Genomic DNA, 24,675 nt, shown 5'->3' on the forward strand with positions numbered 1-24,675 from the left:
AATTTCTAGATTAATACTTTGAATTCTTTTGAAGTTCATTGAAAGAAGACTTTTATAAAAAAAATAAATAAAAAAAAGTAAAAAAAAAAAGTTGCAGTTGATACTATATTAGGGAAAGAATTATTCTTCTCTGTTCATATTACTGTAAGTTCTATTTGTACAATAGAGTCTTTATATAGGCAAGCTAGTAAATACAGATGGGATAACGAACTCCCTAACTAATTGAATAAATTATCTAGCTAATAACTAACTAATTCATACTTAATAGTTTCAGTTTCAGAATTATATGATGTATATTTTGAGAAACAAAAGTAAGCACATAAATTCTCTATGACGAATGGTAGTTGAAGAAATAAATAAGCAAATTAAACTTTGACAAAATTTGAGAATGTTCGGATAGCACATAAAAAAAATCATTAACAATATCAAAACCCAAATGTTGTAAATTCATCACCAATGACACCAAGAATTCAATCTAAAACTTGCATTAAATTAACAACTTGAACAACAATAACACACACGAATAAACCAGTTAATCAGCACAAATTAACAAAACAGAATTGAACTAGAAGGAGATAACAAAATTTGTCCTAGTTCCGGTCGTAGAGATCAATTCGATCCCTGGCCATACTCCAACTGAGAAAACATCACCAATTCTTTCATTAACATGGAGAACAAGAGAGTAAAAATACAAGCATCAATTCAAGAGCACACATCTCTCCAACACTCAAAGAAAAACAGTCTCAGTATCTCAACTCCTACCCGAGTACACCCTCTGTTCTTGACCCCTTCAAGAACATAGTTTCATTGCTTAGAAAACTAAGCATTCACTCTCTAAACTCTCTCTCTTATTTCTCTCCTTACAAACGTGAAAAGAGTAATCTATATATAGGTATAACTCACACCTAGAAAATAGGTGCAAAACCGACACCAACTAACTAACATAACAGAAAGTTAGTTAGGTTAGTTAAGTATAAGTGAGTTAATTTTAGGTTGATTTAGAGGATCAACTTCCACACCAAATAACAGTCCATTTTCCCTCCCTCAAATTGAAATCATGTCAATTCCACAAAAAAATGAAATCATATCAGTTTTGGAGTACTTAAGTCAATAAATGTTATAACTGTATACTATAATTTACAATGTAACCCAGTTTGTGCAAAAAAGAAAAAAAAAAAATCCACATAATCAAGATTAAAAAAAGATGATTGATGGTAAAACACATTTGAAAAGTAAAAGCTTGTAAAAGTCAAAACAAGTGTTTACTCAAAAAAAAAAAAAATGTTACGAAAAGTATAGAACTATAGATTGATTACGTGATAATGTTTAAAACCCAATTCATTACCATGCGCCGCGAAAGCCGCTGAAATTTTGACACAAATTTTCGTCACTAGCTTAGTTAGGTACTTAGGTTAGGTTAGACTGTCTGTCAATACTGTCTTTTCTTTCTTTAAAATGCCTAGTCAAAACATATCTATGGAAATACCTTCATATATTGTAAACTACAGACTACAGTAGGCATAATAATCAATCATGTGTTAACAAGTTTAAAATTGAGCATAAATAGACGTATATGAGTCTATAAATACATTGCCAAACCTTTAATAAAAAGGAAGTAAAAAAAAAAGGATTTCACACTAGGACTAGGACATCCCTCTCTAAACACACGAACATATCTATATGAGTTATTAAAGGAGAAAAAAATTATTCAAAAAAAAAAAAACAGAAGCTCTATTACGCGTGTTGACTTCTAAAACTAAGCATGACCTTGACTTTGACCGATCAAAACGACATGATCTGTTGTTTTGTTTATCTTGTCGTTTCGTATTACAATGGAGTTACTTCGGTAACGACAATGGGGCTCCGAACTACATGCTTTCCATCGGTCCACGAGAGAGACCCAAAAGCTGCACCTGAGTCTCCCAATACTAGATTCCGACTGTCGGCTGAAACAGTCACCACGAAGCTCCGTTTCTTCACGGCCTCCGTGAACACCAGCTTCGCCGGCTTCACTACCACCGTGATTCCCTTGGGAGCCTCGACACTAACCCTGTACACAGAATTGGGAACCCCGACATTTGTCACCGTTCGGATAAACATCTTGCTTGGCCTGCCTTTCGTTGTTGTCGAAAACAACACTGCCATCGAAGGGTAATTAAGGTTCTCAGACAACGGCCTCTTCGCCGGGCACCTTACTGGGGTCCTAGTGATTACCTGAATCACTTTTGGTCCATAACCGATTGAGCATAAGAAGTTTACGTAGTCATTGTTTGAGATGTCGTACACTAGACCCGGATCCATAGCTCGATCTAGATTGATATGCCCAGCTCCGAGATCGTAAGCCGTGGAGGGTTTTCCTGTGGCTTCATCGGTCATGGGTTGGTTTCGGTTATCGACTGTACTAGCAGTTGTCATCAAAGCCGATCTAATGGCAGCTGGGCTCCAATCTGGGTGAGCAGATTTCAGCAAAGCTGCTGCTCCACTCACATGAGGGCAAGCCATTGAGGTTCCTGACAGAATGTTGAACTCCGTTTTTCGGGTATCAGTGTCCAACCCAGTAGGCCCGACTGCGTCAGTCCAAGCGGCGAGAATGTTAACACCCGGCGCTATCAAGTCCGGCTTGAGGATTTCTGGGTTCAAAGTATTGGGTCCTCTCCCAGAAAAGGAAGCCACAATCGGAGCAGGTTTAATTCCGATCACAGTTCCGTGGAAATCAATGGTGGCTGTGGCATTAGACGTGGACGATACATAAGCTTTGACGGCGTTTCCCTCATCAGAGCCGACAGCACAAGCAGGAAGAAGATGAGCATCGCCGACTAATCCCTCGCCGTGGGAAATTCCGTTGGCTAAGATCATACCCACACCTCCAGCCTTCTTCACCACCATGCCTTTAGCAACTCTAGGGCTACTTCCGCGATCACAGATAACGATTTTCCCCTTCACCAAGTTGGGATCCAGCGAACTCTCCATGCACAGCGAAGCTGGGAGCATACCCGATTTACCAGGGTAAACCAGAGGGTACATTTTACCCTTTAATGGCGCTCCCGCATAAAGAGAAACGCCGGAAAGTTTCCTCCCGTTGCCAAGAACGATCACAGCTGGGAAATTCCTGTCTATGGTTCCTGCTCCGACTGAGGTCATCCATGGTGCCACGTTAGTAACTGACATTCCATTGGGTCCATCGTTTCCAGCTGAGGACGACACGAAGACCCCTTTAGAAGCAGCTCCGTAAGCTCCAATTGCAATTGGATCGAGATAATACGGGGAAGAAATTCCATCACCGCCACCGATCGATATAGAGATAACATCAACGCCATCATTGACGGCAGCGTCGAAAGCTGCCAAAATATCGGAGTCGAAGCAACCGGAATCTTTCCAGCAAACCTTGTACACCGCCAATCGAGCTTTCGGAGCCACTCCTTTGGCTATTCCAGAAGCATAGCCAGCCATGCTAGCCTCGAACGCGTACCTTCCCGCCGCCGTCGACGCCGTGTGTGTCCCATGCCCATCGGCGTCCCTTGGTGACCGGAACTCAACCGTGTTATTCACCCCACTAACCGGGCCGCCAATATTTCCTGCCGCCTCATGACCTTTCGCAAAGAATCTAGCACCAATCAGCTTCCGGTTACAATTCTTGGCAGTGAATCTCACTCCGGCCTCACAAGTACCCTTCCATCGACTTGGGATCGGACCCAGATTCAAATCCGAGAAGCTCCTTCTTTCGGGCCAGATTCCGGTATCGAACACGCCAACAATAACATCTGAACCGTAATCGGATTCGGACCAAAGACCCCTCTGATTTCTCAGGCCAAGAAATTGGGGGGAACGAGTGGTGTGGAGCTGACGGCGTTTATCCTCGAAGACTGCGAGGACAGAAGGGTGGCGACTGACAGAAGCAACTTGGTCAGGGCTGAGAACAGCGGAGAAGCCGTGGAAAACGGTGTCGTATGTGTGGAGGATTTGAGGTGCTTCGGCGAACTCGGAGGAGTACCAGTGATAATGGGTAGGAAATACTGACGGCTTAGAATGACTATCCACTCGGAAAATGAAAGTCTTGGGCGTCTGATCGCTTGAAAACGACAGCGTTTTAGCCACAAAAATTGAGCAAAGACAAAGGAAGGAGATAAATGTGAGTGGAGGAGCCATGGTTGGAACTTGGTGACTGGTGCGAGTGAAGTGAAGTGAAGTGGGTGAAGTAGTGAGCATTTAATAGTTTTTTCATTAATTAAATCTCTAATTAGTGATTTAATTAGTTAACAGTTAATTAAAATTAATTGTGGACCCCATCTCAAAAAGAAAAAGAGAGATATGGTGTCGTAGTATAGACTGTGGATATAATGTTGTCCCTTGCGAACACTTGATGACTCAGTCAGTCCCTCTTCCTTTGGGACCGACCTAATTTTTGGACTATATTTGATATTTCTACTCATCATCACTATAATATAAATTAATATGACTTTAATTTTATAATAATTATTTTATCATAAATTATATTCATTTGCATATTCACTAAATCAATTCTTTTAATATTATAATCATGAAGAATATATAATATAATTCCTATTTCCAATTATAATTTTTTTTTCAATATTTAGGTCTGAAATTATTTGTGAAAATAATATTTTTATAAGAGTATTTATTATAATTACAGTTTTATTTTTATAAAATTTTGAAAAATTTACAATTTAAAAAATATAATTTGTCGATATTTTAATTTATTATGGATGTTTAAAAAATTTTAAATATATTTTTAATGCTATTTAAAAATTTTAAAAATTTATAAAAATAATACTATAAGCATAAAGAACACTATTATGAAAAAAAAAACTTCTAAAAAAAATTTAACATATATTTTTAGACATAAAAATTAATTAAAAATTTATAATAAGAGATTAATAGTAGCACTCTTAATATAAAAATTCACAAACAATAAGTTGAATTTTTTATTAGACACTATTAAAAATTTTAATCAATTATGAAGAAAGATCCATCATATAAATTAAATGAGAATATGTTAAATTCAACTATCATTTTTTTAGAATTCAAAGATTTTTATGATAACAAAATAGGAACACCTATTTAAGATATTTTTATACATGGTACAAGACAAAATATGCAAAATCAAAACACCCTATTTATTCTCTCTCTCAAAAAAAAAACCCTATTTATTATTCTATCTAAAAACACTATTTATATTATTCCTCAAAGATAATACTATTTATATTATGCTGCAAAAAAAAAACATATATACTGAATTAGTTCTCGTGACAACAGGGCTTTATCAAAAAAAAAAAATCCAATTGTAACGTTTCTTAGTATTGAAGACTAAGCATTCAAACAAAACGAAAACAATTGTAAAATATTAGAACAAAGACAAAAGCTAAAAAGGAATAATTAAAAAATATATATTAAACTAAATTAAAAATTAAAGCAGGGTTCTTTCTTTTCTTTTCTTTATTTTTTTTCGTGGAATTTTGTCGGGGCTTTGCTTCTTCCTTTTTTATTATCATTGGGGTCCATTTTTCATTTTATTGTTTCTTTCTTTGTTTCTGAAATTAATGAAAAATTTGGGGTAGACTGCAGACTACACTAATCAAGGATTCAACTATTATTATAATAATCACATTTTCCCCTTTCACTATATATGTAATCGTAATGATTAATTATGACCGTCAGATTGGCGGGGATCTTAAGTTTTTTTTGTGTGCAGTACCTAACATAAATAATAAATATAAGCAAAAGTATTTATTTATTAGAATGAGAATAATGAAGCTCTCTTAATAAAAGTGAGTTTTCTGACTAACTTTTCCATTTTTCATATACATCTTTAATGTTAAATTAACATTTTCATTATGTGTAATGAATTTTTATTTTTACTTTTTTTTTTATTTTTACTTTTTAGTTGGAATTTTTGTTGTAAGCTTATGACTGTTTTCTAGTTCCATATATATATATATAAATATTTAACCCACCAAATAAATTAACAAATTTTTTACCTGCATCATGAATTTTCTTTTTAGTGTTTTTTAGTTGGAATTTTATTAGTACTCACTTAGTTTTAGCACACAATTTCCATTTTCATGCAATCTTACCAAATCAATGATCCTCCTCTTCATGTATTTGACACTAATATAATCTCATACATGCTTATTGAGAGCTTGACCTACTAGTTTTGAGCAAACTTTCATGATTAAAAATAACCAATTTAATTAAAGGTAATCTTTTCATTTTAATGATAATCAACAGTTGGAAATTATTCCACAGTTTTTTATACTTTTATTATATTTAGAAAAGAAAGAAAAAAAGAATAATCATACTATTTTTAAATGAAAATAATAGCACTTGATAAACATTGAGTGTCTTTTAAATATACAGGAGAAGAGTGGATATTTTTTCTTTTTTTTCTCTCCTTGGTAATTCAATGCACATGTCCTTTACTCTTAATAAATAGCATAACAATGTATGAAAATGATGCCTCTAAAGTCCCATCATTCTCTAATTGACCCACGAAGCATTTACTCCATAGAATCAACAATTCAACATTACCATCCCCCTTCCCCACTTAAATCGGTCATCATCCAATAAAGAAGGAATTCAATCATAAAACCCATAATCCTTACCCGGACTACCCATAGAAAATGTAAAAATTTTGTTATTTGACTTATAAAATAATTTTATCATATATTTCTATTAATTTTTAATATTGTGTTTCAATACACAATTATAAAATTTGATAGAAAATATAATATTTTATTAATATTTTTTATTTAAAATATAAAATAAAAATCATTAATTTTATTATTATATTATATAGAACAATAAAAATAAATGTTAAAAATTTATAATTAATACAATAATTAAATTTAATAATAAAATACTAAAAATAGTATAAAATAAATATAAAAATAATGTATTTATTGTGATTCAAATATGATGTTGTGTCGTATGTGATCCAAATTTGGATCAAATTTTTTTATGCGATAATTTTGAATCAATTTTTGCCACACTAGCAAATTTTTTATAAGGTGATTTATAATTTTGTAATAAATCACCAATTTACATTTATATTGGAGATGTTCTTAGCGAGTACATTGTTCAATTTACATCATAATAAACTACTTCATTGGGAAATGTAAAATTATGTTATATTTAACACACAAAAAATGATTGTTTGATATATTTGCTTCAAATCTTTTAGAAGCCCGTCTTCTTGCTACTTGATGCAGATCAAATCATTAGGCTTAATAGTTCTATTCCTTGACGGAGAGAATTGATCATAGAATGCTTACTTAAGTGTATTTCAGTAATCGATAAATCCTAGAGAAAGTTTGAAATACCACTGCTGTGTTATTTTTGATAGTGTGGCTAGAAAGATTCTGACACCTAGAATCATCTCGAATGCCATGCAGGTCAGTTTGTACTTCAAAATTGTGTATGTGAGAGAGAAGGTCTTCCTTACAAGTGTATGGGTGCCACACTAGATTTTTGAACTTTAAGGGGATCTCCAAAGCGTTGATTCTTTCTGAGAGAAGTGAACGTCACTCCCGTTCAAGCTTAAACTCAATTTTCTTTGGAGTTGCAATAATCTTTGCTAAGGTTGCAAGAGTATCAAATTCAGCCTTGCAGACATCACTTGTGGTGATGTGCATATCATTTGGTCGCTTCTTGTTGTTGTTGCTTTACAGGTTCTTTCTTCTTCCAAGTCGATCAAAGACGTTGATCGACCTAGGCCTTGTAGTTGTTGCCTGATCATGTCGCCTTGCTGGCAACTGCGGGGACTTATCTCGTATGACAATAGTTATCTCTCGAGCACTTGCTCCAGGAGCGGTTGCTTGTAGTCCTATACTGACTACTTGTTAGAATTTTATGTCCTAAATAAAATTTATTTTAATATAATCAGATTTACTAATTAATCAAAGATCAAAAATTATTTTATGTTGCAAAATTCACGTGATTACTTTCATGATTATATGTTTATTATATAAAGTCTATTAAATCCTAAACATATAGTTATTCATGATTATAGTATTGTCTACACAGTGGAAAATAATCATGATTATATGCTTCAAAGTATTTAATCCCATAATTTATCAGTGCACTGAATTATACTGACGTGATAATCAGTGATAAAATTTACTTACACAAGCATAAGTGGAATATCTTTTCCAGGGCATTAACAAAGTATACTAGTATCAATGTATTGAGTATACATCAGACGGGACTGATATTAACAGTGAAAAAAATATCATAAACTTACCGTTATATCTTTTTGAGTCAATATCACTTAGTTGATCTTAGGTCAATAGATCTTAATCTTGAGATGGTTAGGTTTTGGCTTAAATGAATTATTTATGTTCTTTGACTTGTTCATTAAAGCTGACTAATTGGATCAGCCCAATACTTACATCTTGGGAATATGGTATGTTAACGCAGATTTTTTTAACTAAATATATAGCATTTTATGTAATAAATTTTACTGCAGAATTTCATAATAGTAATAATAAATGAACACCAGGTGTTTTACGTGGTTTTGTAGTTCAGTTCTACATACTCCACCAGTCCTTTTTATTAGGAATATTTATTTAAATATAGAGTTCAATTCTCAATAAAGGTAAATAATAGTATTTTTTCTCAATTTTTGTCGTCTATTTTTCCATGGATTTTACCCCTATTTATATGTGTATAGATTGACAGTTATTTTTATTGGGATATATTCATTTACAACTGCTCATGAAATGTGGACATTCCTCACGTTTTATTTATATGCACATGGAATAATATCTAATAACTACCCTACTACTCTTTATTTTTTTTTCCTTTAAACAATTATCACTACTACAAAAGCTAGAATTCACGACAGTCTCAAAAATAATTTTTTTCGGAGACTGTCGCTAATAATATTAAGTGACTGTTTTAAACTACCAAAAAAAATTTGGTTTTCCCAACGTTTTTGAACACTCGGGAGGGCAATCTGCAACAGTTTTATGGGTTTATCGCAATTTTTAATAGTCGGTTATATCCAACAGTTTAAAACCGCCACGTATACTATAGGCGACAGTTTGAAAGTGTCGCCTATAGTATACATGTCTGTTTTAAACTAACGCATATAACTGACTAATTAATATAAAACCAAACCCTAGCTACATCTCTCTCATTCAGTCTCTTCTCTCTCTCTCTCTCTCATTCTCTCACTCTCTCACACACACACACACCAACAGTGCCGATACCCCAAGAAACCCACCAATGATCTCCCTCTCTCGTCTCTCCCTTAATCTCCCTTTGAAGCTTCGAAAACGAAATCCATATCCACCACAGAAGGACAACGACCAAGAAACCCCATTTGGAGCGGCATCCACCATCGACGAAGAATAACCACCAAGAAACCCCCATACGAGCTCCACCACCGGCGATACTTTCTCTCTTTCTTCTCTCAGTCCGTTCACTCAACCACCAACCATTCCCAACCACGATCCTCGTCTTCCTCGTGGCCACTAACACCCACCACCTCCTTTAGGTATATATTAAATTATTTATTAATTATAATTTATAAATATTTTATATATACTGTTATATATATACATATATACTTGTTTATTTAATACATATTTTAAATTTTAATTTAGATTAATTATTTAATTTATTTTAGATTTAGGTATTAATAAAAATATTTGGTGTAGTTTAATTATTTAGTTTTAGATTTAGATATTTTAAAAAATATTTAGTTTAGATTATTTGTTGTTATATAATAAAAAATTATTTATATTATTTGTTGTTAGACAATAAAATATTGGGTAGGAAAATTTTATATTTAGATTATTTATTTTTATTTAAATTGCTATTGAGTTTTTATATATATATTATTGACTTTTTTAATCGTTGTCAAATTTTACTGAGCTCCTCCTCCTTTTTTGCCAGTCTTACGAGAGAGACTCCTTATTATCGATAATATATATGTATTTTTAGTCCATACATATTTATATATATAAGTTTATAGTAGTTGTAAATTTAAAATTTAATCAATATTAATATTTTTATTATTTTTTAGATATTGAGTTCTTGGTGTTGATTGAAGAGTACAAAAGTAGCTTTGGAGAAAGGTATAATCACTAAAAATTTCAAAAATTTTATTTAGTAGAGTTTGAATATCTTATATATTCATTCGTAGTGAAGTAGGTTCTACGATTAATTGTACTGCGGTCAAATGTGCAGATAGTTTTTGTATTGTTAATGTTGTTTTGTTTTGTTTTGTTTTGTTTTGTGTACGTATTGTTTCTTATTTTTTCATGTTTGAAATTTTTAGGAACTTCTGATTACAGTTGTTATACTGCTAAAATTTTGATAGAATTAAGATAAATTTTACTAAAAATGCATAAATATTAAGGGAAAAGTGTTAGATTGGGGTAAGAAAATATAAGTATTTTTTTATTGCATTTTAATTTTAATATAAATGTGTAATTTGTTATTAGAAAAATTAATATATGTAATGTTGTTTAGTTAAAGAAAATTTTTAGTATAAGTTTAATAGTTAGAAAAAAAAATTAGTATTTTATTATAACTTTAGTATAGTTCAAGTAATGTTTAACTTTAAATTTTAATTTTACAAAATTTATTTGATATTGGATTAATTAAACACTTTGATTTTTTTTTTTTTTTGATGTATTTGCAATATGGTAGGTTATTATTTATAAGTTTAACGTGCTTATTCATCAATAGAGTTTTTGGAATGTGCAGGTATATCGTTAAGTCTTTCTTTAGAGCAATACTAGACGATATTTGAAGTTGAGATCTTAGGATTTAAAAAGTGTATTTTATTTTGTAAATATTTTTTTACTTCATAGTTGATGATGATAGGATTAAAACTGAGTATAAAATTTTATAAGCCTAAACTAGTACACTATATATTGTAATTATATTAGTGTTATTAATAAATTTTTATTTATGCTCGATTTATTTGGCGATTATGATTATGATATAAACGAATATATAATAAAAATTTAAGATTATTAAAATTTTAAAATAATAAACTGTCGGGAATGAGAAAATGGCGACACTTTCGAACCTTCGCCAATTTTTCCCATTTTGCGACGATTATAGAAACCGACAGGAATACTTTACCCGACCGGTTAAAACCGTCGGGAAAAACCATTTTTTAGTAGTGTATGCTGACTAAAAAGGTTATTTCTCGCTGAATGTGAGTTATCCTTCTTATCATTCTTTAGAGGAAAAAACGCTAAGTATAGATATTCTTCTTCTCGTAGTGTTCTTTATATTGTAGTTATTTGCGAGGTGGCATAAAGGCCGAGATGGGTGAATGTAATCTTCTCCATGTACAATTATTTGGGTCAATGAGTTACAAGCTTTTTGATGTCTCATCTTGTACGTTCTTATTATATATTTTGTTTATCTTGAGGTGGACATATTGTCTCGTCAATTATATTTGTTAATAGTTATTATTCTTATCTTGCATATGCTTACGTAGTCAGCGAGTTTGAACATTTCTATCAAATTCAATTAATTGGAATGAGTTAATTAAACCGCATTTAATAATGCAATTTAGTTATTGTATTCTTTGAGCTGATTCATATTCTTTTTGTAGGACACATGTCAGCTTATGGTGAATAGCTAAATTTTAGGTATAACAATTGCCTCCTAAAAGTATTTTTTAATTAAAAAGAACTTTTTAAATATCTCTAGGGGTATAACCGTATTTCTCCTGTTTAAAAATTACATGCTTAGAATTTGGGCAATTCAAAACTTCGAGACACATCATTGTTCATTTAATGTTCTGACTGTTCCATTCTTGCAAAGTTCCCACCTGTTAGATCAAATTTCCTTTGATCGAACGGTGACAACCTATTAGGTGTATATTTGAAACTACACATCACTTTTGCCATTTTTAGCTATCATACCTCAAGTTTTTTGCCAAAATCTCAACCACCTTCTCCCCAAAACTTGCATGCCCTCGTTATCTCTTACATTTTTTCTGTGCATTTCATCTAAGCATACTTCGTGTTCTAGAAATTATCAAGACCCTGTTTTAAAACCTTCAGAGTTTCAATCGCGAAGTTTTCCTCTGCCTAGAAATTTTTGTCAAAACAGTAAGTGATACACCCTCTTTTCTTATTGATTTTTCCTTCTGTTCTCATAATTTCTTTTCCTTAGTTAGTGTCTCCTTATCTGTGTTGCTCTGTTATTTGGGTAATTTTGATTTTATTAGTCTGAATAACTCTAGGGCTAGGAAATTTTAGGTTATACGATTCGTAGATTTTTTGGGTTGTACTTGTATTCTGTTTTTCCAAAAATTGGGATATTATTAGTCATAATTGTGTCCCAATTTATCTCAGAAATCACAATCCTAAAATCCTTAGAATTAGTTTGTCCTCAAATTTCCGCCATAAAAATTTAGACCCAAAACTCATAAACCTCAAACCTTTTTTGAAGTAAACGATGAGAAAATTAGGGATCATCTCGTTAAAACCAGCCAAGATGAAACCTCTAGCCGTTATAGGCGATTCTTACAAGAGATAATTGAGGGTAGGCGCCACTTTTTGCAAGAAGCACCTTGGCCTGAACCCCTAAATTTAAATGATATTCCTTTAGCGAGGCCAATGTTTTTACCTCCAGTGACTGTTGCTTTTTCACCAGGTGACTTAGATTTCAAAATTATGGCCCAGAAAGCATGCAAATCAAAGACCCCTCAAGACTCTATAGTCACCTTCGGGGCTGAACTGATCGAGTCTAAAGTCAGAGCCATAGGATCTTATGTTGGGGAAGTATTAAGGTCATGTGGCATCAAAAATGAGCAAGGATGCCAGATTATGTCTATTGTTGAGGGGGAGTTCAGCTATTATCCCCCTGAACGTGTAGCTCAAGAAGAGGGTTGTAGCACCAGCGAGCCATCTAGGATAGGCGCTTCGAGGCTAGAACATATAAGAGTTGGAGCAGTACTCCCTCTTAGGGACTATTTTAAGGAATTTTACAACTATCTCGACATTTCTCCATTTCAACAGGCACCAAATTTGTACAGGATATTAGTCAGTTTGAAGTCTTTGTATCATATCCTTAAGTGGGAGCGTCCGACCCCACTCAAGATTCTTTATTTTTACTTTATAAAGGCCTCCCATGCAAGGAAGCGAGGTTCAAGTGGTTTCTACTACCTTGGGATACACACCAACAATCACAGGATTGTTGTGAGGCTTCCCAACAAAAAAGAGTTGAAGGATGATTCTTTTGGACCTCGGGTCTTTTCCCCATCAACACCACCACATTTCAAATCATACATAAGTGTTTCTTATCTCAAAAACTTGGCTTTGAGTTTTAATCCAATGCTAATTGGCCATACTTTACTGATTTTTTTTTATTTGTTGTGTTAACAGTGATCACTAGGAGACTTATTCCAACTCCTAAAATTGAGAAAAGGCACATGATTCTTCTTGGCCTTCCTTTCAGATTGTGAGCGGCAGACTTCTTGTCGCACGAGAACAACTTGAAGGCTTGCGCTCTTCTTGGCAAGAATCAATCTACTGGAGACTTCAAGGTCCCAAAATTTTTAGATTGGCAATGAGTTCCAGTTCCTGCCGACGAGGAGGACAGAGACTATGTGGCTCGCAGCCATTATCTGAATAATACAACCCCTCGAGAAGCTGAAGATGAGGCCTCCTGAATTAATAATTTTGGTGTTTGTGGATGGTCTCCAACTATTCTTAAAGTTGAATGAACAATCTTAGTTAAATTTAGGGATAGTCAGTACAACTTTTACATTTAGAACTGTGTAAGATCGTATTGCTTATAGGTTTAACAGTTGGTACCCCGAGCATCATGTCCAATTAAGTTGTAATAGTTCCTACTTCAGAATCGCCAAGTAATATGGCACTAACTTTGTTAGGATTGGTCATTCGGATTGGGATATGTCTGGTTTTAACCCCTTTGACCTATTCATGATAAATGGTTCTAGGGTATATAGTAACTATTATAGTTCTTCTTCCTCATCAGATGACTATGGTAATTTTTTTAAGTGGGAGACTATCTCACCACATTTTTCCTGCTTATATTGCACAAGTATCTGACCTTTTAAAATAAGATAGAATAATCAAAATTTAAAAGAAATAAGAAAAGAGATAAGCAATACTTGATTTTATCCTATTTTCAAATTCAAATTACACTAATATCTAAAATTAATTTTTTAAAAAAATTAATTTATTTCTGATAATTAGATTTGAAAATTGAAAAACAAAAATCAAAATACAAAACTATACAAAAAATCGGAAGTCAATTCCATGAAATAGCATGAAAAATCGAAGAAAACGAAGAAAAATTGCAGGTGGTATGGACAGCATGGAAAGCATGCTGTCCGCGCGCGTGGAAGGGGAGACACAGCCCAGAAAACTGGGCGCAAGCACTCCTGCGCATGATTTTCGCGGGCGTAGGGAAGGTGCTCACCACCTCGATTTTTCCCGATTATCAAAAATTCATAACTAATTTAAATTAAATCGAAATCGAGTTCTGTAAAAAAGTAAATTGCTTAGAATTTTCCAAACTATCCAATAAAAATAATTTTAGATACAGACAATCAATTATTTTTCCCAGAATTCACAAACATCAATCAAACATCAATATGACACATCATGAAACCATCCAAATCACAAACAAATCGTTTTAAGTCCAAATTTCTTGAAAGCAAATCAATTACTATGGCTCTGGTGCCAGTTGTTGGAAATATATTTTACCAGGAACTTAGATCTACTCACAAGTATGTTGATTTAACAACCTAATATTGAACTTCTAAAACGATGAACTAAACACATAAAAGTTAAGAATAACTTACAGTGATGGCAGCGGAATTAAATGTCTCCTTCCACTCAGATCTCTAACCCTTGATTCCTGTCTGTAGCAGAGTATGATCAAGATCTGAGCCCGAAAGTTCTTCAGTTGGATGTGATCCTTCACAGTCTTCCAAACTATGACGAGGTACTGAGTGATGTGTGTGGGCACTTCTCTCTCACTAGGAATTTCGAAATTCTCTCTTGTTTTTCTCTCTTGATTTCGTGTATAGCAATGCAAAGCAAAAGCTTGTTACAAGAGAAGAGAGGGGCGGCTATATATAGGAAAAGGGAAGAGCACAACTTTCCAAATAAACAGTTTCCTCTTTTACTGTGTAATTGAATAACTGCCTTTTTTAGTGTGATCCACCACTTTCCTATTTAGGCTAGGCTTTGATTAGCAATTATATGGCAATTTAAATTGAAAATAATAATTGGGAAACAAGTAAAGGGTGGCCGGCCATGGTGTGTATGGGCCTCACTGGAATTTCGCAGTTTTCTCAATTTTATTTCTATTTCTAAAAATGCCATTTTTCCAATTCTAATCTTTTAAATGCCAAAACCAATTATTTAATAACTAAAATAGATTATTAAATAATATTGCCATTTAAAATAATTATTAATTAGACATGCAAAGTCTCTTAATTAATAATTAAACCTAGAAACCCTTTTATTTACAATTTTATCCTTAAACTGTGAGAATTCACAAATTAGACACAGTCTAACTTTTAGAATTATAATTGATTAATCATAAATCAATTATAGAGTCTTACAAACAGTATAGTCTCAACTAGAATGGGGACCATGGATCTATATGCTGAGCTTCCAATAAGTTGAACCGATTTACCAAGTAAATCCCTAACTTATTAATTCCTTGTTGAATCCACTCTTAGAACTTGGAATTGCACTCTCAGACTTATATAGAGCATATCATATGTTTCACGATATCAATATGCTATCTCATTTAACCATTGTTATAATCTTAATGTGATTTAGAGATCCTTTATATAGATGATTTACATCGAGATGGGACCAATTTACCGTTTACACCCCTCAATGTATTTTGCCCCTTTGAACACTTAGTTACCTGTAAATGATGTTTTAGTGATCTAATATACAGTCACTGAAACAAGAGCTCATCCATTTACTTCTATTTAACTAAGCTCAAAAGGAATCATCACTTTACTTCTATACACCAGTAGAAGCTATAGATTTCCATATTTATGTTCAGCACTCCCACTCAGTTATGCTATCATGTTCCCAAAATATATGTATTATCCTGACCCAAAGGTAGGTTTAACTAATAAATAAAAGAACATGAATAGCACTCCTGAGATTGAGCCTAAGCATATCAGGATTTAGATTCTCTTAATCTAAGATCAACTTCTGACATTGACTTGGAAAGATACAACGGTAAGTTTACAATATCTTTGACCAAGTTCAATATCGGTCCAGTCCAATGCATACTCCATACATTCGAAACTAGTATACTTTGCCAATGTTCTGGAAAGAACATAACACTTACTCCAAGTGTAAGTATACTTCATCGCTGATTATCACATCAGTGTAAATCCAAAACACTGATGAACAGGGACCAAATCTTTTGAATCATATAATCACAATCACATTCCACTGTACTGACAATACTGTAATTGTGAATAACTATATGTTCTGGATTTAACTGATTTTGTGCATATATCAAGTATATATATTAAACCATAAACATGTAACATACATGTAATCATAATTCACTTCAAAATTCTAAATTGATAACTAATCAGATTGTAATGGGTTTTATTTAGGGCACAAAACCCAACAATTTGAGAATCTTATAATTGCTAGCAATCCTATATGTTAATTTGTGAGTTGGTTGAGAAATTGGAGTGAAAAGATTCAGTGTTGTTGCTGAAATTCGTAGAAGGGCTTGCTGGTTTCTGGGTTCTGCACCCAGATGCTACGGCAGGCTCTGGAGCATGCTGCGGCCCGCCCCTCTTGGTGGAACCTGGGTTTTGTCCCAGGTGTCGCGGCATGGTCTGAGCATGCGTCGGCCCGCCCTCGTGGTTTTGGGCAGTTTTGAGTTGATTTTCGAAAGTTCGTAACTTTTGATTCCGAACTCCGATTCGGGAGTTCTTTATATCGTTGGAAAGCTCGTTCCGAGCTCTCTATGATTATCTAAATTGTTAATGCCATGCTTGAATTTTATTGAGTTGAAAGTCAGGGGTTAACCCTAAGTGTGAATTATCCCAGATTTGTGTGACTAGGATTACCGGCACCTGATCAGGAGCACCCAGGGATTCAGAATCTCTTTCTATTGCTAGAAAATAGGTAAGAAAGTGATTAGCACGTAGAGTATGCACCGTGGCGCTTATATTGAGAATGATATGCATGAATGATTAGTAACCGAGATTAGGGTTATTACCCTAATAGGAACGATTTAATAGCCTAGGGTTATTACCCTAGTGATATATGTGTATAAATGCCATGCCATGTTAATTGAAATGAGATTTAGGGATTATGCGCTCAAGGCATAATCAGGTTGGACTCGGTACTCATAACCGAGATGAACCACTTCTAAGGCCTTAATGTATTTGGACGTGTGAGAGCAACACGTGGGTCTACGTCATGTAGATTTAAATAGATGTGTGAGCGCAACACATAGGTCTATGCCACGTAGACATAAATTGGCATGTTGATATAATGATCAGGTCTGTGCTATACAGACATATGTGAATGAGCATATTATATTTGTTATGATTTATACTGTCTTGCTGGGCTTGGCTCACGGGTGCTCTACTGTGCAGGAAAGGGTAAGACTTTAGCCGATCAGCCATGAGTTTCCAAAGCAGGGTGAAGAATGTACATGTTCATGCCATATCAGACCAAGCGGGTTATGGGTCTAACAGTGTTGAACTTTTGTATTCTGTTTTTCCGCTTAGGTCGGCTAGAAAGAAAAGACTTGTAATAAGTTTGTAAATATTTTTGGGATCCCAACTATTTTGAAAGTTTAAATATATTACAAGTTTATTTTCATTCTGTTTAATATAAAAGTTTAAATTCTACGCTATTTTAATTAGTAATCCCGATTAGGGGATTAGGGTTTCATAAGTATTTTGGGTAGCGTGCCTAATTATTTAGGGCATTACAATTTGGTATCAGAGTGCCAAGGTTTTTAAACTTCCTGTAGACCGGCCGAACATGTACATTCGTCGTCAGAGATAAGCTCGACTCATGGTGCAGTAAGTATTGAGAGTAAATACTTGACTGTATGTGTGATCATCTGTTTACCGCTTTCCATTTTAGGCAGTATGCAAGCATCTAGAGTATGTATGTGTTATGTGATGCCATGCTATAAATGCTATTTATTTATGTAAATATGTATGAGGTAAATAGATGAGTTAGGGTTTAAGGCAATAAGTGCGTAAGTGTGGTATTGGTGCTTAATTCGCTGGGGTTGTTGATTACAGGGGTACTAGTAATGGACCCCCCGCAATCATCCAGACCACAGGGTGAGCAAGTAGAGCCCGGGGCTACCCGAACCGATCCACCAACACTGCCTCCACCTCCGCAAAATTCGGAGGATAATGCGGGGGCTGTTAATGCTAATCCTCCTGCTGACTGGCAGCAGATGTTTCATGAAATGCGAAGTGTCATACTTCGTCAAGAGGAAGAGTTGCAACGTTTGAGGCAACAGGCTTCCCCAGTTAATCAAGGGTTACCACCAGCTCTTGTGCCAGTGGTGGGTAACCAAGGGTATGTTATGCCGCACTGGGACTCTGTGTTCGAGCGGTTTGTGAAGCTGCAACCTCCGGCTTTTCTGGGAGGTATTGATATTATTAAGGCCGACCAGTGGATGAGCACTGTTACCCGTATCCTCGATAATATGGGGCTGACGGGAACTGAGAGGGTAAATTGTGCGGCCTTTATGTTTCACGATCATGCCCGCGTCTGATGGGATATAGTAAATCAAACTCGAGATGTCAGTGTGATGACATGGGAAGAGTTCAAGAAACTTTTTGAAGAAAAGTTTTATAACGTTGCAGTGAGGACTTCACACCAGGAAGATTTTGTGAAATTGACTTAGGGGAAAATGTCGGTGGCCGAATATACTCTGGAGTTTGACCGGTTATCTAAATTTGCTGGTGATCTGGTGCCTACCGATTTCACCAGAAAGCATAAATATGTTTGAGGACTAAATGCTACAATTAGTCGGGAGTTGAAGATTACCACATCACATGACACTCTGTATAAGAGAGTGGTAGACTTGGCCTTAATTACTGAGGAGGCCGAGCAGCAAGTAATGAAAGAGCAGGCTGCAAAGGATGCAGTCATGGCATCAAACCCTCCTGCTAGTGGTAATGTCAGTAAGGGGACCGACAGTGGCAACGCTGAGCACAAACGGAAGGCTGAGGCTTCCAGAGCTTCAGGAGGAAATAGGAAGTTTCGGGGAAACCGAGGTGGCCGTCAAGGTCGCGGGTCCTCATTCCGGTCATATCCTGAGTGCCCTAAATGCAAGAAGCATCATCCTGGTGAGTGCCGAGCCAAGACATGTTTCCAGTGTGGCATGGTGGGTCACTTTATCAGAGACTGTCCCCAAGCCAAGAAAGAAGAACCTAAGAAGAATGTTGCTCAGAACCCGGGGCGACTTTTTACTATAACTCAGGCAGACGCTGATGCTAGTTCGTCAGTTGTGACAGGTCAGCTGTCTATTAATGGTTGTTCATATATTGTGTTATTTGATTCGGGGGCTACTCATTCATATGTATCGAGTAGAGTGATAGAAAGTTTACATAAGCCATGTGATATTTATGCTTCTGGGTTTGGAACCCTGTTACCCTCGGGAGACCTAATAGTATCCACAAGGTGGATCCGGTCCTTGTCTTTTTGGATTGACGGTTGTGAGTTGACCGCTAATCTAAGTGAATTGCAATTATCTGATTTTGACATAATCCTGGGAATGGATTTTCTGTCTAAGTATGGAGCGATGATTGACTGTAAACGGAAGATGGTGGTATTTGAGCCCGATAGTGCTAACCCAGCGGTGTTTGTGGGTAAAGTTCAAGGGGCACGCATACTGAGAATATCACTGTTGAAAGCTAAAGACCTAATGGGTAGAGGTTGTCTAGGGTTCATAGTTACTGCAATGGACACTAGCCAATCTGTGACATCAGGGCTTGAGAATACGAGATTGGTATGCGAGTTCCTTCATGTCTTTCCAGAAGATTTGCCGAGATTACCACCTGTCTGGGAAATTGAATTTGTTATTGAACTGGCTCCGGGAGTGGATCCAGTATCTAAGGCACCGTACCGAATGGCTCCAGCTGAGTTGAAGGAATTGAAGATACAATTGTAAGAGTTACTGAATCTGGGATTCATTAGACCAATCTACTCACCTTGGGGTGCTCCGGTTTTATTTGTGAAGAAAAAAGACTATTGATTATCGAGAGTTGAACAAGCTTACCATTAAGAACAAGTATCCTTTACCTCAGATTGATAATCTGTTTGATCAATTTAAAGGAAAGACGGTCTTTTCCAAGATAGATCTTCGCTCAGGCTATCATCAGCTGAGAATTCGAGAGGAAGATATCCCGAAAATTGCGTTCCGTACTCGGTTTGGACACTATGAATTTCTTGTGATGTCTTTTGGACTCACTAATGCCCCGGCAGCATTCATGGATTTGATGAATTGGGTGTTTAAAGATTATCTAGATAGGTTCGTGATTGTATTTATCGATGACATCTTGGTGTATTCTGAGATAGAAGAAGAGCATGAGTTGCATCTCAGAGCGGTTTTGCAAAGGTTACGAGATCACAAGCTTTATGCCAAATTCAAAAAGTGTGAATTCTGGTTATCTCGTGTCTCATTTTTGGGGCACATAGTGGATAAATATGGGATAATGGTGGATCCGGCCGAAATTGAAGCTATTCGGGATTGGCCAGCACCAAAATCAGCTACTAAGGTCAGAAGTTTTCTGGGTTTGGCTGGTTATTATCGTCGGTTCGTTGAGGGTTTTTCAAAGATTGTTGTATCCTTAACGGAGCTAACCTGAAAGAACCAGAAGTTTGTTTGGACTGATCAGTATGAGAAAAGTTTCCTGGAGTTAAAGCAACGCTTGATTACCGCTCCTGTACTAACTCTTCCTTCAGATAAGGAAAAGTTTGTGGTATATTGTAATGCCTCGAGACAGGGTCTCGGCTGTGTGCTTATGCAGGATGAGAGGGTAATAGCTTATGCTTCTCGGCAGTTAAAGGAGTACGAGCAGAGGTACCCTACTAACGATTTAGAACTCGCAGCAGTGGTATTTGCGCTAAAGATTTGGTGGCATTACCTTTATGGCGAGAAATGTGAGATATACGTACACTGATCACAAGAGTCTGAAATACTTCTTTACCCAAAAGGACTTGCATATGAGACAGAGGCGTTGGTTAGAGTTGGTGAAAGATTACGATTGTGAGATCCTTTACCACCCTGGTAAAACCAACGTGGTTGTTGATGCCTTGAGTAGAAAAGGTCAGAGTCAGTTGAATTCTATAAAGCAAATCTTCCAACAGTTAGCAAATGAGATGACTCAAGCTCAGATTGAGTTGGTTGTGGAGCAATTGGCTAATATTACCCTGCAATCCACTCTTCTTGAGAGAATCAAAGAAGCACAAAAACAGGATTCAGAATTAATAAAAACCCGAGCTAGGGTTTCGGCTGGGAAGGCTAGTGATTTCTCAGTGGATGAAACGGGAATGTTGAGATTCGAGAATCGAATTTGTGTGCCCATGGATAGGGCAAGTAGCGTACAGGTTGGCTATGCCCCCAGCGCTTGCAGCTGTACATAATGTGTTTCATGTTTCAATGCTTCGAAAATATGTCTCAGACTCGTCCCATGTTCTGAGTTATGAAGCGTTGGAACTCCAGCCGGATTTGTCATATGAGGAGCAACCAGTGCAGATACTTGATAGAAGAGAGAAAGTCTTGAGAAGCAAGACTGTGGCAGTGGTGAAAGTACTGTGGAAGAACAGTAAAGTAGAAGAGGCAACCTGGGAACTCGAGACGGATATGCAGCAGAAATATCAGGAGTTGTTCAGGTAAATTTCAGGACGAAATTTCTATAAGGAGGGGGTAATTGTAATACTCGGAATTAAGAAAAAGGATTAGCAAAACCCTAATTAGATAATTATGAATAATTGAGGAATTATATTATTATATAGTTCAATATATGTGATTTTATATGAATTTTAATATGTTAAAGACCCCGTTGGTGAGCCAGGGGCATTTTGGTAATTATGACCCGAGAAGGGTAAATTGATGAAATTAATTTAATTACGTGCTTAATATAACTATATTATTATATAGTATGCCTGTGTTGTCTTTTCAGGTGTGTTCTGACAGGTTGGCGCGGTATAGTCACAACCGGGAATTTCGGGCCGAACCGGGTTCGGGCCCAAAATGTAAATTAGATTGATTTATTTGGCATTTTATTTGATGAGTGATAATCTGAAATTAATTGTGAATTATTTATGCATGAAATGACTAAATTACCCTTGTGAGGGTGTATGTGTGAATTTAAGCCATGGGGGCAAAATGGTCATTTGACCATATTTGATTTACATTGATTAAAAGTGATTTTTGGAGAAAATCAAATTAATTTTCTGGTTGTTTTCATCCTCTCACCCTCTCTTACCCTCTTATTTTTTCAAAGTTTGATTTGTGAGAAATAGCTTGGTTTTGTGGTGGTTTGTGAGGGAAAATTTGTGGGAAGCTTGGTGCTATCTTGTGCAAGAGATTGAGGTAGTTGTTTTCAGATTTTTGATTTAATTCTCTTGCTGAATTTTATGTTGGAAAAGCTTGGTTAACTAATTGTGATCTTGATATACATGTGTTAGGTTGTTCTTGTTGCATGTTAGGTGAATTGGTGTTAATCTTGTGAAATTGAGCTTCTATTTATTGTTTGATTTGTTGTTGAGCTTAAGCAGAGATTGTATGGTATTTCTAGGTTAGAATTTCATGTTTAAAGTAATGTTTTCATGGCTGGAAAACTATTTGAATAGTTGAAGAGAAAGCTCTTATTCTTGAGCTTGAGATTTGCTTAGTTTAAGCATGATTTTGTTGTGTTTGCTCAATTTGAATTTTTGGTATTTTTATGAGGATTTGGAGGCATGAAGTATGTTATTTGAGCATCCTATAATTTCTAGCAATCCTATATGTTAATTTGTGAGTTGGTTGAGAAATTGGAGTGAAAAGATTGAGTGTTCTTGCTGAAATTCGTAGAAGGGCTTGCTGGTTTTTGGGTTCTGCACCCAGATGCCGGGAGCCGCGGCCCGCCCCTCTTGGTGGAACCTGGGTTTTGTCCCAGGTGCCGCGACATGGTCTTGGCATGCCGCGGCCCGCCCTCGTGTTTTTGGGAAGTTTTGAGTTGATTTTCGAAAGTTCGTAACTTTTGATTCCGAACTCTGATTCGGGAGTTCTTTATATCGTTGGAAAGCTCGTTCCAAGCTCTGTATGATTATTTGAATTGAAAATGCCATGCTTGAATTTTATTGAGTTGAAAGTCAGGGGTTAACCCTAAGTGTGAATTATCTCGGATTTGTGTGACTAGGATTACCGACACCTGATCAGGAGCACCCGGGGATTCAGATGCTCTTTCTATTGCTAGAAAACAGGTAAGAAAGTGATTAGCACGTAGAGTATGTGCCGTGGCGCTTATATTGAGAATGATATGCATGAATGATTAGTAACCGAGATTAGGGTTATTACCCTAATAGGAACGGTTTAATAGCCTCGGGTTATTACCCTAGTGATATATGTGTATAAATGCCATGCCATGTTAATTGAAATGAGATTTAGGGATTATGCGCTCAAGGCATAATCAGGTTGGACTCGGTACTCATAACCGAGATGAACCACTTCTAAGGCCTTAATGTATTTGGACGTGTGAGAGCAACACGTGGGTCTACGTCATGTAGATTTAAATAGATGTGTGAGCGCAACACATAGGTCTATGCCACGTAGACATAAATTGGCATGTTGATATAATGATCAGGTCTGTGCTATACAGACATATGTGAATGAGCATATTATATTTGTTATGATTTATACTGTCTTGCTGGGCTTGGCTCACGGGTGCTCTACTGTGCAGGAAAGGGTAAGACTTTAGCCGATCAGCCATGAGTTTCCAAAGCAGGGCAAAAAAATGTACATGTTCATGCCATATCAGACCAAGAGGGTTATGGGTCTAACAGTGTTGAACTTTTGTATTCTGTTTTTCCGCTTAGGTCGGCTAGAAAGAAAAGACTTGTAATAAGTTTGTAAATATTTTTGGGATCCCAACTATTTTGAAAGTTTAAATATATTACAAGTTTATTTTAATTCTGTTTAATATAAAAGTTTAAATTCTGCGCTATTTTAATTAATAATCCCGATTAGGGGATTAGGGTTTCATAAGTATTTTGGGTAGCGTGCCTAATTAGTTAGGGCGTTACAATTTATCTATTATTTCACAAATGTCATATTTTTCAACTTCAATCCTATAAATGCCAAAACTATTTCTTTAATAATTATAATTAATTATCAAATAAAATTGTCATTTATATTATTTATTAATTAGACTCTACAAAATCTCTTAATTAACAAAGAAATCCTAAAATCTTTTTTCTTCACAAACAAGCCATAACTTTGTTAAAATTCATAAATAAGATATAGTCTAATTTAGAATTTTAATTGATTAATTAAAATCAATTAACTGAGTCTTACAAGCAGTATTGTCTCAACTAGTATGGGGACCATGGGCCTATATAACCAAGCTTCCAATAAGTAGATCCAGAATTTACCATGAAATTCCCTAACTTATTAATTTCTCCTTGCACCACT

General features: G+C 35.4%; 1 protein-coding gene across 1 annotated transcript; it reads right to left on the minus strand.

The window, feature by feature from the left end:
• Positions 1–1,521: 1,521 nt before the first annotated feature.
• LOC133032310 (subtilisin-like protease SBT1.6) lies at positions 1,522–4,404 on the minus strand. The gene has a single exon (XM_061106208.1). It carries the CDS (start codon positions 4,204–4,206, stop codon positions 1,828–1,830), a length of 2,379 nt encoding a protein of 792 aa, XP_060962191.1. The 5' UTR covers positions 4,207–4,404; the 3' UTR covers positions 1,522–1,827.
• Positions 4,405–24,675: the final 20,271 nt, after the last annotated feature.

The sequence above is a fragment of the Cannabis sativa genome, chromosome X, assembly GCF_029168945.1.
Source record: "Cannabis sativa cultivar Pink pepper isolate KNU-18-1 chromosome X, ASM2916894v1, whole genome shotgun sequence".
Lineage (NCBI taxonomy): Eukaryota > Viridiplantae > Streptophyta > Magnoliopsida > Rosales > Cannabaceae > Cannabis > Cannabis sativa.

What these genes read in the sequence shown, in the direction of transcription:
- LOC133032310 (XM_061106208.1), bottom strand. Translation starts at nt 4,206, where the DNA reads ATGCTCACTACTTCACCCACTTCACTTCACTTCACTCGCACCAGTCAC.